The sequence below is a fragment of the Vitis vinifera genome, chromosome 14, assembly GCF_030704535.1.
Source record: "Vitis vinifera cultivar Pinot Noir 40024 chromosome 14, ASM3070453v1".
NCBI lineage: Eukaryota > Viridiplantae > Streptophyta > Magnoliopsida > Vitales > Vitaceae > Vitis > Vitis vinifera.
Window position 1 is genome coordinate 6,233,846 of NC_081818.1, and position 14,510 is coordinate 6,248,355.

At 34.3% G+C, this 14,510-nt stretch overlaps 2 protein-coding genes across 12 annotated transcripts; both read right to left on the reverse strand.

The window, feature by feature from the left end:
• Window positions 1-760: 760 nt before the first annotated feature.
• LOC100252170 (cysteine synthase) lies at window positions 761-7,617 on the reverse strand. 11 transcript variants are annotated; one of them, XM_010661639.3, is made up of 13 exons: window positions 7,457-7,616; window positions 7,287-7,338; window positions 6,339-6,395; window positions 6,128-6,237; window positions 5,965-6,022; window positions 5,441-5,704; window positions 5,224-5,361; window positions 5,092-5,143; window positions 3,094-3,173; window positions 2,714-2,773; window positions 2,507-2,587; window positions 1,084-1,174; window positions 761-993 (listed from the first exon to the last, which is right to left on the reverse strand). In XM_010661639.3, exons 3-12 carry the CDS (start codon window positions 6,375-6,377, stop codon window positions 1,085-1,087), a joined length of 972 nt encoding a protein of 323 aa, XP_010659941.1. In that variant the 5' UTR covers window positions 6,378-6,395; window positions 7,287-7,338; window positions 7,457-7,616; the 3' UTR covers window positions 761-993; window position 1,084. The 11 variants fall into 11 exon arrangements, with proteins under 11 accessions (XP_010659941.1, XP_010659937.1, XP_059598631.1 ...); XM_010661635.3 differs by having other exon boundaries at window positions 6,339-6,402; XM_059742648.1 differs by having other exon boundaries at window positions 6,339-6,402; window positions 7,160-7,338.
• A 2,650-nt stretch (window positions 7,618-10,267) lies between these two features.
• Window positions 10,268-14,098, reverse strand: LOC100247043 (cysteine synthase). The gene is made up of 11 exons (XM_002275742.5): window positions 13,816-14,098; window positions 12,738-12,793; window positions 12,539-12,648; window positions 12,397-12,454; window positions 11,931-12,194; window positions 11,714-11,851; window positions 11,555-11,606; window positions 11,269-11,348; window positions 10,912-10,971; window positions 10,743-10,823; window positions 10,268-10,527 (listed from the first exon to the last, which is right to left on the reverse strand). Exons 2-11 carry the CDS (start codon window positions 12,774-12,776, stop codon window positions 10,438-10,440), a joined length of 972 nt encoding a protein of 323 aa, XP_002275778.1. The 5' UTR covers window positions 12,777-12,793; window positions 13,816-14,098; the 3' UTR covers window positions 10,268-10,437.
• Between the last annotated feature and the right edge of the window lie 412 nt (window positions 14,099-14,510).

Below are 14,510 nucleotides of genomic sequence, written 5' to 3' on the forward strand. Positions count from 1 at the left end.
TGATGGGTTGGATCCACACAGACCACACATCTTCCCATGATTTTTTCTGGGTTTTACCAAAAATAAATTAACTTTGACACCTCTCTTATATATATGCATATTTCAGAGGTGGTAGTATCATCAGAGATTGGGAGATATGGCAAAGGCAAAAGGGTTTATCAAAGTACTGGTTATGTGTTTATTAATATTTGAGATGGCTGACGCTGACCCACCTTTAGACCCCAATTGTCTTGAAAATTGTATGACAGAATGCAAGAAGAATCATTATGACATTGTATGTGATGTCTATTGCAGTTCTCTGAAATGTTCACCTGGGTCCACAATATATACTAAGAAGGTATGCATCCAAATATTGTTTTGAGTCCCCTCTTTGGTAGCTGAAATTACACCTGCTTTCAGAAATGGAAAGATGAAAACTATGAAAACATCTCTAAAACAACCATTTTCATTTTCATTTTTATTTTTCCTTACTATCTAGGTTTTGTTGTTTGTTTTTTGTATGCAGGAAAATTGAGCATATAGCCTGAAGACAGGCTAAATCACAATGTTGAGCATGGCTTATCAGTATCAAAGTAGGCTAAATCATACGCTAATAAAAACCTGTCATTCAAATGGTAGAAAGGGTTAACCAGAGAGGAGACGTGATTAGTGAAGCCTGAAACTCATGTTTCATTGCTCATTTTGTTTAGGTGTGATGTACAGGCATAATTGATGTCATGTTTTTGTTGTTTGAAGCAACATGGAAATAAATGGATCAAAGTTTTGTGTGCTAATCTTTTCCTTTTTCCATTTTGGTGAGATGAATTCTTGTAACACAAACTTCCACATTCATTCCAGTGCTCACAAATGGAATTATCATCACAATTAGCAAAATATGAACAAACAGAAATGAAATAAATCACCAAATATGTAGATCTTCTTATGATTGTGCTTCATCTTTGGGTTGGATGCATAGTTGCTATTGGGTTTGGCATCACCACTGTTTCAGCTCTCCTGCGAAACACACATCAGAAATTTTCCGGTATTAATCTGGATCTCACACCAGCTAAAGGACAGATTACACTTTCTGAAACCGATTAACACCTCACTCAAAGACCATGTTTTCTGCTTCATGCCTCAGAGAATCAAACAGTGCGGTAGACAGATAACGCTCTCCAAAGCTGGGGAAAACCACCTGCATAGCAAGGTAAAAAAAAATGGCAGGATTAGTCTTGGAATTTTTTTTTCATATGGGCTGGACACATGATGTTAAGCCTGTTATAGCAGCCTCCTCTATTTGGGTAATGGAAAAGTATAGAGTAGTGAAAGATCAGGTTCAGAATCTAAAATTATAAGACATGATACATATTAATCTGAATTCCGATGAACTGTAATGAAAAAGAATAGATATTTGACACTGTCACAAACTCATCTAATACATGGAGTGTCGTAGAAAGGTTTCTCTTTATGAATTGTTTATTCAATCAATTTCTTGGAGTGCCTTGCCCTTACCCAGATTCCAAACTCTCTCGAACTGGTTGATCAGCTCAGGCAAGTAGAATAATACTTCAATGTAGAAATTCAAGAGGTCAGAGAATATGAATGAGTTAGGCCTGTTTAGGAAGCCCCTGCAAGGATTTCAGGCACCAGTATCCTTTATAAACCCCTCTTTCCGGGTTTCATAGCATGGATTTTACAAGGAATGCACCCCCTAAACTGGAATAGATGGGAGGTAATGTTGAAGATGCAACATATTTGGCTTTCTGTCACCAAACTTTGCTCAAATTCTCAAAACAAAATAAAAATGAAAAAGGAAATAATACAGAATCCAGTTGCACAACAATCCACCCCCACTCCAACCAAAAGGAGGAAAAATGAAAAGGATATTTATTTATTTATTTATTTAAAAAAAAGACAAACCAAGCTGGGAATCCAACTCTCAAAATTTATGCCAATTGTGTTGAAGAGTCTGCTAGGAATCAAAGGTTAATTTCATCCCTCAAATGAATAATGAACCAATTACAAATGTAAAAGATGGCCAGCTTAACAATTCATTATGATTGTCATATTAGTGGGCACCTTTCAGGTATGCATCTTGAACCAATGTTCGTCACGTTTGACAGAACCATTGTGGCCTCCTAATCCAATTAGGAAAATTTGTCTTCTAAAACCTTGTGTGGAGGAAAAGTAACTTGTTAATTTATGGTGATGGAATGTTACTAACCATCCAACACAGAACCTTGAAGAATTTGAAAATAACAAAAGCAAATATACACAATAACGTACTGATGAATATGATTGAATTTTCCTAGGAAGGTTCCCTCAACTATAAGTACAGATTAGATATCACTTCCAGGGTTAATATGAGGTAATAGAAGAAATACATGAAGAAGATTTACCCTACAATTTGAAGGGATTGTTATGCAGATAATTGAAGAAATCAACCAAAGACAATATCTTAACACGGATTGTATCAAAATAGTAGAGTGTAGAACAGAGATATTTGGAAGAAGGCAATTTAACTTACAACAATGAGTTTTCCAGCATTTTCTGCTCTCTTTGCTATCTTTATTGCAGCAGCAGCAGCAGCACCAGATGATATGCCTACCTGATAAAAAAGAAAAAAGGTTCCAGAATCAAGGGCATACACAACAGCAATTTAAACGAAGAGAAACGAGAGTGCTCAAAATTTTTGAAAAACAGATGGAAGAGATCTTAATTAATGTGAATATACCAGCAAACCTTCCTTCAAAGCAAGAGCCCTGGCAGTGTCAATGGCTTCATCACTTGATATCTGAGAAGTTACAGAAACATCAGAAGTCGATATCGAAATCTATGTATGATTACACTGACTGTAATCAGAAAATAGATTATAGATATTGGTGGGAATGAAAAAAATTCTGGCAAGAAAACATGCAAAAAATATAACAATCGCTTTTCTATATGCCTCGCTAAGAATTATAAAGTGTTATTGCAGATTATATTTCTCATTTTTCATGTATTTTCATTGGATATGTACTTTTAAGTCCAGAATGAAGTGATGCAATGCAGAATTATGGCATAAAGCAACAAAACCCCACACTTCATAGAGAAGGGCCAATACCAGAGGCTTACTTGAATAACTTCATCGAGTATGCTGACATTCAAAACAGCGGGGATGAAACCAGCACCAATTCCTTGGATCTTATGCGGGGCTTTGACATTTGAATGCATGCAATGTATCCATCAACCAAACAGTCAATATGTGAAGATATCACTCTTCTTAAAAGGGCTTACATGAAAATAAATTCTAGAACCACAAATTTTAGTGCTGAAGTAAATATCAAACAGAACCCAAGGAAAGAAAAAACAACAAGTAAAAGAGCTGCAAAATAATACGCTTATCTTGCTTTTTCAATATAACAAAGTAAACAAAATGATTAAAAAAATTGATTTATCAATTTGAAGAACTGCAGTTGTAATCCTATTGCTGTGGAACTATATGGATCATCATAGCATGAAAAAAATTTAGATAAAAAAATCCATCCTCTATACGTTTTATCTTGAATGGAAGCATATGATGTCTATTCTCTTGTTCTCATTTTTCTTTTTTAGAAAGTCAATGCACTACTTTTGTTGTGTAACTATATGAAGGGAGGCCACACAAAGATGTTGCCGCCATATTTGTGTAATGTCAAGTTTGGACTAGTTGGCATGATGTGTGCTGTCAGGGCAACTCAGGTGGTGCAACCTTGTTAGTCCACATGAATGCAATAGCCACTCATGGCACCCATGGACAGCTCAGGGAAATCCCAAGCCAAGGAAGGTTATCTTGGCCTCGTAAAGTAGCCTGTCCCTGAGACAGCCCATACTAGATGGAAACCTACCACAAGTGTGGTTGCCAATGCATTGCCTCCTTAAGGTCCTTAGAAGGTGCAGCAGGATATGTTCATGCCTGCCTGAGTTGAAAGTGGGACCGGGGGGGGGGGGGGGGGGGGGGGGGCGGGGGCGCCGCACTGCAAGAAGGTGTACTGAATATGGCACCTGGTACTGAGACAGTGATCCTAGTTTGGTGGTTCAAGTTTGGATCTGGCTGAGGTTGAACAAGGCCATCACTTGTTCTAAAGTGGTGCTCAATGCCTCTGGCCTTCCACCAGTCCAAAAGGATGGATAACCACTATCCAAAGGATACATTTCAAGGTCAGTATGCCTCAGGCAGAAGCAGTAGACATGCAGCTGCAGGCTAGGCATTTGATGGTAGGTTTGAGGACCTTGAAAACACCAGGCACCATGGACATCTCATTAGCTCAATCCAGCACCACAATGGTGCACAAATGTCACACCCCATGTATCAGGGCTCAAGAGGACTTACTTGAAAGGACAGAACTCTGCTAGACAAGTCAGATTCCTCCAAGTAGGCACTCACATACTAATGCCCAGCTGCCTAGTTCCATTGCTCTTGGTCTCCACCCCACTTCTACAAGGCCTATCTCCTCCAGATAAGATCCCTAAGTGAACAGAAAATTTCCTTAAGAGAACAATCAACCTGTAACCGAGACTCTCCACAATAGACGCTATCAACCCTTTGTCCAACCCAGATACCTCCTACCAGTCACCAACTTAATAATACATTTGCCCCCCCTCCCCTCCTTTAGAAAAGATTTCACTACTGCTCTCATACTGTATAGACCTTGCATATTTGAAGAAACAGTTTTTAATCTTCATTATGGAATCACCAAAACTTCCCCTTCCTTTCAACCATTCCCCTTCTCATAATTTTCCCCAAAAGTTAATATTTTAAGTTCCCTATCCTTCAAAGAGCCCAAAAATGCACCCTTACCCTGTGACCATTATAGATTCTCCTCCAATCCTCCTGCAGTGGCTACTCAGTAAGCTAGTGTCAGAAAAATGTGTTACTGTTTCCCAAGCCAAGGCATCATGATAGAAAGTCAAACTTGTAATAAGGCTTCTGTTTCAAGAAATTAAAAATGTTTTTCATAATTTTATCGCATGCTTAAATTCTTTTTTTATTTCAACATTTTAATATGATCATGAAAGGATAATTCAATGAATTTCTGTGAATGTTCTAGCATCAAAGAGATACAAAGAGTACAAGACATGTAGTCAGCTCACCATGCTCTCCACCACTCAAAACTGCACTTTCCACTGGCTCTACACCATATACCTAAATGTAAGAGGAAAAAAGACATCAGCAAAAGATATGATCTCTCTCTCACTCACTCACTCACTCACTCACGAGCCAACCTTAATCTCAGGATTTTTCTCCTTGAGGAACTTCCCCGCACCAGATGCTGTACCCCCAGTCCCTATTCCAGAGACAAGGGCATCTACTTTCCCTCCAGATCCTTCCCATATCTCTGGTCCAGTGGTTTCATAATGAATCTGCATAAAAAAGGACAAGCTACTAAATCAATCTGTCCAATCAGCAATCCGACTTGCAAGATATGGATGCAAAGATTACCCGAGGATTAGCAGGATTTTCAAATTGCTGAAGAACATAACCATTTGGTATCTTTTTCAATAGTTCCTCAATTCTCCGAAGTTGCTCCTTAAATCCTTTGGCAGGATCTGTGATGATCAACTCAGCTCCAAAAGCTCGAAGAATGATTCTTCTCTCAAGACTAAATGAAGCTGGCATGACAATAACAAGCTTGTAACCCTTAACTGCAGCAATGAATGCCAGCCCTATGCCAGTATTACCACTAGTAGGCTCTATGAGGACAGTCTTCAGCCACCATTATTCAAATCAAACATAATGATAACCCAGGAGAGCTTGTCAGTTCAAACATGTTCATAAAGAACAAAACCACATCTTGTTCATCATTACAACTGTGAAACAGATCTTGAAAATTGTATTAAACTTCACTTTTTACCATGCAAAAAATTATAAATTTGATGGTTACTATGATTGTCTGTGTTCATTAAAGATGAATGATTAACAAAATTACCCAAACATATCTCGAAACAAGAACTTCAGTTACTGACCTTTCCTGGTGTAATCAGGCCCTTATCTTCAGCATCCTTGATCATGCTATACCCAATCCTGCATCATGGACATTAAAAATGGAAAACATAAATTTGCAAATCAGGAATACTAACACGTGCTTTGGTTCGTAATCACAACCAATATGAAAGGAAAAATGCATACCTGTCTTTAACACTGGAGCAGGGTTCCATCATCTCCAGCTTAGCAGCAATACGGGCTACACATCCATCCACAATCTTATTGAGGTATACCATAGGGGTCTTGCCGATTAACTGTATGCCAAAAGCAAGACAATAAAGATTATTATAATTTGACACCAGGGGAGATGTAAAAAGCAAAAATTAAGAACCGAGGATGACTGATGAGGTATTACTTCAGTAATGTCTTTTGCAATTGCAGACTTGTCCTCCATAATGTCCTTTTAGAAGAACTGCAATCTGACAAAGATTATTCCCTTATTCATTGCTCAGAATTAATTGGAAATGAAATGGATTAACATTCCATTACTCAAAACCCAGTTCACAATTAGAAAATCGGATATGAATATAAAAGAGCTCATTTGTTGAAAGCCTAAAGATGACCCTGAACACACTAGGGAGTAAACTTGTTTTGGATGCTAAAAAAGACAAGGAAAAGGGACCAAAATAGGAAGTGGGAAATACAACAATTTCATTTCCCTGGAAGACTCCATACTGCAAATAATTCTTTCGTCAAATGAACTATCAATACCCATGGGCAGAAAATAAAACCAAACAGTGGAGAGAGTTAATTTTCCATTCCTTCCATCAATTGGGAGAATTAAAGGAGGTTTTACAGATACCCAACCCTGGGAAGTCCAATTATGTTGATTATTCAAATAAATTATAATGGCCAATAATAAATTTGACTGTAATTACCCTAACAATGCGAAAATTTTCTCAAATGATCATGATTTGAACTGACTTGAACATAGCAGAATTACTAAAAAAAATACCATTTTATCAGCAAGAAATGCCAAAAAAAATTATTACCCAACCTGTGGAAACATTCTACCAGCAGAAGATTTTTCAACCAAATTACCAACAGTCCAAAGAACAGGCCTTAGAAAGAAAACTAGCCAAAAAAATTACAAGCAGACATCTTCCTGAAATCAACAATCATACACAAACCCCAATCAAGAATTAAGCGCAACCACTGAAATTTGAAGTACCCAACTTTGCAAACACTCCACTGATGAAAAACTTTCAAGAAATCACCAAAAGATCAAACACCGGAATCACTAAAAGGGTTAATCATTAATATAGCAATCATTTCCCCAAGATCAAAGAGCAGACTACCCAACTTTGCTAGCACCTCAATAATGAAGATTCTTCAAAGAGATCAGCTAGAACTAGCTGAAAATCAAGAAGCAAACAGCACAAACATCGCAATAGTCAAAATGGGAGTTTCAACCTGCCTATCTTGGAAGACGTGCCTAGGTTTCAAATCAATAGAAGTGCTCCTCTGAATTACCAGTTTCAGTTCAAACCAGCTCTTACAGCTTATAATGCCAAAACATTTTTCAGAAAAAGATTTGCAACCCCCTCTTGACGGGTCCCATTTATTTATTTGTTTTGTAGTTCAGAAAGGAATCTCAATTTGCTTATTTGAATTCTTGTTTTTCCACAAAATGATACTACATTTATTATGTTGGTTCAAGAATCAAAAAGTTTATACAACTCAAAAGCTTTTCCTTTATGTTAGAAAGATTAATTTAGAATTTGTTCAGTACAGTAAATTATCTTCTTCATCTTCTTCCTCTTTTATCTTTATTTTTATTTTTATTTATTTTATTTATTTATTTATTTAATTTTGTATAAAGATAAGAACTTTAAGAACTTTATTTTGGTGTTATTTTTAAAATTATTAAGGTTATGTTTGGTTCATGTTTTCAAGAACTATTTTCTGTTCTTGAAAACAAAAAACAAAAAAACCTTGTTTTGGGAAGGGGTGTGTTTTTGTTTTTTGTGTTCTCAAAAACAACTTTTTTTTATAACAATAAAAGGATGTTTTCATTGATTTTTCACTGTTTAAATAATATATTGTTTTTTCGTATTTTCTCTTCCTTCTTTTTATGTTTTCTTAGTTGTTTTTTTGTGTTTCCACAAAGGTGAGTTCCACCCAACCACTACACCCCCACCCGAAAACCCTTTCTTCTTTCTTAAATTACTGAAATTAATATACTTACACATGGTGACATAGTCATCATTTATTTAAGAAAATTATAACTGGTGCAAAAATTTCAAAATATAATATTTTTTTTAAATTTAAATGAATTGTTCATATGAAAATTATTTATATATTTATAAAATCAAGTTAATGGGAGAAAAAACTTTATTAATTAAAAAAATAACTTTCAAACATGTTTTTTGTTTTACTTATTCTAAAAAACTTTTTTATTAACTCAACCAAATATGTTTTTTTTTTTTTTGAGAACAAAAATTGTTTTCCAAAATTCAATTCCTAAACACAATTTTTTTTTTTTGAAAACACAAAAAATTGTTCTTAAAAACTATTCTAAAAAACCGTTTTCCAAAACAATTTTTCAAAAACAGAAACCAAACAGACCCTAAGAATTCGTTTTATAGTGAATTTAAGAAGTATTTTTGAAATTAAAAAAAATATTCTATAAAATTTAGGAAACACTTTTTAAAATCTAAAAAATTACTTATAGTTTTGAAAAAGAACTCGAAAAACACTTTATAAATGATTCTTCTAAAAACACTTTCAAGAAAATTACTTTCATTAAAAAGACACTTGACAATGTTTCTACTCAAAGTGTTTTTAAGAAAATCATAAATCCATTTGACAGTAATTTTAGGAAGTACTTTTAGCCTAATGAAAAAAAAAATATAGGTGTTTGACAAAATTTAGGAAACACTTTTTAAATTTTGTAAAATCACTTGTAATGTTAAAAAAGAACACTTAAAGTGTGTTTAACAACGATTCTAGTAAGTATTTTCAAATTTTCTAATACTTGAAAATTTAAAACTCTCAAGTGTTATAAAGGTTAAAAATGCTTCATGAAATCATTACCAAACTGAATTTAGTGTCAGTTTGATAATGCTTTTTAAAAGTGTTTCTAAGGTTAAAAAGTGTTTGACAATATTTTAAAAAACACTTAAAAATTTAGAAAAACACTTGAGGTGGTTTTTAGGGAAGCATATGGGAGATGCTTATTTTTTATTTTTTATTTTATAAAAAAAACACTTAATTTTTTTTAAATATTACCTTCTTTCATTTCCCACTACCCTTCTTTCTCTTCCACTCTCTTCAATTTTTTTTATGAAAATTTCTCATCAACAATTGGTGAATTAATTTCGAGAAAATAATTTTGAAAGTTTGTACAATCTCAATAGAAATTACTGCAAGCTTATCATATAGTAAGCTCAATGACATCAATTTCTAATTATTTGTGTACTCTATATTATTTCTATTTTCATAATCATAAAAATAATTTTTTGAGTTTTCTTTTTTACCATATAAATGTTTATATATTTTTTTTGTAATAAAAGTTGTTTATTTATTATAAAATTTTCTTTTTGTAGTGAATGTCCTTTTTTCGTAATTTATTAATATTAAAAGCATTTTTGTACTTATGTGACATATTGTCAAAAATACTATTAAAATCACTCTTTCAAATTCTTATAAAAGTCTTTTTTTCACAAAAACGTTGTAAAATATAACATTTCCAATAAAACACTTCTATTAGAAACAATGCTAGATGGACTCTTATAATATTTTTTGAAGAAACACTTAATAAGTAATTCTTCTAAAAACATTTCAAATAAAATACTTTCATTAAAACTGTTTCAAGTAGAAACACTATCAAACACAAAAGTGCATTTGATAGTGATTTAAGAAAGTATTTCTATTCTTTTTAATAGTTAAAAAATTTTATTTTTTAAGTGTTAAAGATATTAGAAACACTTTCTAGAATCACTATCAAACACACTCTTAAACAATTCTCCACCACTATTTTTTGTTTCAAAAACACTTTTTACGTTAAAAATACTTTCTAAAATTATTGTGAAACCAACTCTTAGAAAGGTAGAAATCCATATTTGTACATTCCTAAACCTAAAATTCAATCTTACCTCATATGATTTTTTTTTCCAAATAAAATTTAAAACACATTTTAAAAAGGGTGAAAATATTATGGTGAGAGGCTATGGTTTTTCACCATGTGTGTGAAGCCATTATAAACCTTGGCTTGAATAATGAAAGATTAGAGTGGAAGAACAATAAAAAAGGAAAATTAAGAACAAAATGAATGGGAAAAAATAATAATAAATTTGTTGCCCATTTTTTCCTCATTACTAGATTATTAACTAATCACGTCCACAGTGCAGTACAAAGATTATTGACTTTCTGGTATTTGTTCAAGCTAAGCCAATGGAGAAATGAAGGACAGGGCTAATGAAACAAGGCTCTTTTCCGGAGCAGGTAATAACTCAATCAAACTTCATATTTTCAGCCTCTTTCTTAATGGATTCAAACAGCATTGAAGACAGATAACGCTCTCCAAAGCTGGGGAAAATCACCTGCAAGGTAACACAAGTAAATCACATGGTTAACGAGCTGGGTTTGGAAAGAAAACTAGTGAACATTTGGCTGATTGGGTCTAGGATGGAGCAATGGCAGATACTAGAAACCATAGTATACATGGAATGGATTCTGATCCAGATACTAGACCAAATAGGCCAAAAGATGCATCTTAGCATTGATGTTAGGCTAAATAGTGCAGCCCATTACATACTGTGATGAGTTTTCCTGCATTTTCTGGTCTCTTTGCTACCTTTATTGCTGCTGCAGCAGCAGCACCAGATGACATCCCAACCTGTAAAAAAAGATCCCAAAATCATCATAAGAAAAAAGGCCATTGCCTACACTTCATTGAAAGAAACCATATGCCATTGCCTACATACCAGCAAACCTTCTTTCAATGCAAGAAGTTTAGCGGTTTCAAATGCTTCATCACTCGATATCTGAAAAGTTTCACAAACATTATCAGTCAATAGCAGACATCCATGTTCATCTGCTGTGGCAGTTCCATCATAAGTACCATTAAAGCAGAGATGCAAACCAATCTTTGAAGCTACAATGAGATGGAAATGGAAGTAAAACAGCAGCATTTGCCCAAAAGTCTATTGATTATAGTATTGAATGATAATGAAATAGATGGGAAGTTGGGAACTAGCATGCAAGAGCTTTCCACAGCACAAGCAGATAATGCCACACCTCGGTTAAAGGAAAATGCGCGAGAAAAAGATTGCATGGCTTACTTGAACAACTTCATCAAGTAGTTTGACATCCAAAACCTTAGGGATGATACCAGTACCAATTCCAAGGATCTTATGTGGGCCTTTGAAACATAAAAACATGCAACAAATTCATAGTGGAAATTGTCAGTAATTGAAAATATTGTTCTTCTCAGAAGGGCTAGCACGAAATCAAACTCGAAATCATGATTTTCACTGCTGTGCTGCTAAAAAAAAGGAAAGAAATAGAAAAAAAGACATGGTGGAAGGACAGAGCAGAGTGAATAGGATGTAAATGACACTAACTAACCAGGAGTTCCTCCATTAAGAACTGCACTTTCACATGGTTCTACACCATAAACCTAAATGTGAACAAAAGAAAACCAACCAAAAATATTAGAACCATAAAATATTTGTCATTCCAGATCTCCACCCTCTCTCTCTTTCCCTTAAACACATGCATTCTAACCTTAATCTTGGGGTTTTTCTCCTTGAGGAAGTGCCCTGCACCAGTAGCTGTACCACCAGTTCCTATGCCTGAAACCAGGGCATCAACTTTTCCTCCTGTGCCTTTCCAAATCTCTGGTCCTGTTGTTTCATAATGAATCTACACAAACGATTATAAACTGATAAGAAAATCTTTCTGACCATCCATCTGCATTACGTAGTATCATTCCAGAATATACCTTGGGGTTGGCAGGATTTTCAAATTGGTTAAGAAGATAACCATTGGGTGTGTTTTTCAGTATCTCATCAGCTTTATCAAAAACCCCCTTAATGCCTTTGGCTATATCTGTGAGGTACAACTCTGCTCCAAAAGCCCGCACAACAATTTTTCTCTCAAGATTCACTATACTTGGCATGACTAGTATAAGTTTGTATCCCTTAGCTGCTGCAATGAATGCCAACCCAATGCCAGTATTGCCACTGGTAGCCTCAATGAGGACAGTCTACACCCACCACCATTCAAACAGATTCAGAACAAAGAGAAATATTCCAATTCAAATTTGCTCCATAATTTGGACTAGTCACATGAAAACAGGCCTCTAGACAACAAAAGTCTTTTCTCTTGGAGGAGAATACCTTGATTTCGTCCATATACAAAACATACCAAAACATGTCCGGATATAAGGACTATGATCAATGACTAACCTGCCCAGGGGTAATTAGACCCTTCTCTTCAGCGTCGTTAATCATGCTATACCCAATCCTGCAAAATCCAAAGATTTAAACATGATATGAATTCTAAGAAAACAGACTCTCAGCTAAAAAAAGGTAAAAAAAAAAAAAATACCTGTCTTTAACACTGGAGCAGGGTTCCATTATCTCTAGCTTAGCAGCGATACGGGCTACACAACCATCAGCTATGTTGTTTAGATATACCAATGGGGTATTGCCTATTAGCTGTTCATTGCAAAACAAGGGAAAATACAATCATTTGAGAACAAAGGAAACATGAAAGCCATAAGAACATTTGAGTAACATCAACTTACTTCAGTAACATCGTTTGCAATTGCACACTTGTCCTCCATACTACCTTTTCAGATTACTGCAAGATGATAAAAAAACAAAAGCAAAAATTGATTTCCTCAAGCAATTTGGACAGCCTTATGGAAATGAGACCATTTCTCTGTCTTTTTCAACATCTAGAGGAACTTAATCCACCAGTCTTAGAAACAGCATGAAAGTTGATGAGGAAGAAACATCAATTGAGATGGCTTCTTGAAAATTTATACATAATCTTACATATGCTAGAGAATATATTCATCACAATTTGATGAATAAACAAATGTAATATATGAAGGAAGATGAACACTTAGCAGACAATTCAATAAAAGAACTCCATAGGTGCAGATAAATATAGATGTATAAATGCAGCTTGGATTGTATAAACAGATTAAGGAGAAAAATTCTTCCTAAAAGAACTAAAATTTTCTTAGGATCGTGATCAATCCAGAAAAGAAAAGCTGAAGAACTCGAGGAAAACCCAATTAGAATTTCAAATACCCAACTTTGCAAACAGTCCAAAAATGAAAAATATTTGAAATAATCACAGTATTATGACTGGAATGATTGAAAACTACTACCAGGTCAATGAATTTTGAAAAATATTCAAAGCCAAAGCATCCACATATTCAAGAATCAAACAAACGCAACAGCAGAATCAAAAGCAAACACTAAGAAAGTCCAAGTACCCAACTCTACAAACACTGAGAATGAAAGCTTTCCCTATCAAGCACACCACCAAAGAAAAAGTGAGAAATTTCATGTACCCATCTTTGCAAATATTCCACAACCGCATATCCTTCAACAAAATCACCAAATCACTGACAACAAATTATGGGATGACCAAAAAAATTGCAAACAAGCAAAAACTTTTCTTCGAATCAAAAGTCAACCCATGGACAAAGCAGAAACTAACAGCAAAGAATGATAAACTTCAAGCACCATAACTAACGATTAGCACTTCAATTTACTACAATAAAACAGCTAAAAGTCATCTCAAAAATCAAGAACCAAACAGCATGCACATTGTAGAACTGAAACCAAAAAGTGAGAAATTTCAGGTACCCAAATCCTGAAACAAAAAACCATTCAGCTCTGCATATTTCCCATGGAGAAAACAGTAAAGGAATGTATAGCCAAACAATGGCATTGTTTATTTAAAAAAACAATAAAAAATGATTGCTAAACAGTTCTCAGCATTTTTCTACTTTTATTCCTTGTCTTTTATGGGTTTTCCTCACCAATCAACTTCAAAATCGTCAACATCCACATGTTTCTTAATTCCTTTTTTCGCTTAACAATCTTCATCTCTCTTACACTAAAACGATTAGTTATGTTATTCTGTGGAGGATTGGGACTGTATTCATCGTACCCATTGGAGATTCTAGTCAAAGGAGTTGAATATGTAGCATTACCTTTTGTTTTCTTAAAGGTTAGGTTATATTATCACCCATCTTTAATTTTGCTGTACCCTTAAGAATTTTTAAAGGAATGGTCATGTTAAAAGTGGTGGATGAATGTGATAATGATATTAAAGGTTACATACTTTATATAATTGTTGATAAATCCATGAAAATTCATGGATGAAAACCACTTTTACTCTTCACACATTTCTATTTACATGTTTTCCATGATTCTCAAAGTTAGTTTTCGATATTAAATCATTGAAAATATTATTTGCATATATATAAATTTTAAATATAATTTTCTTTTTCACTATTAGTGATTTATATTAAATGTACAAGACATTTGTATTAAGT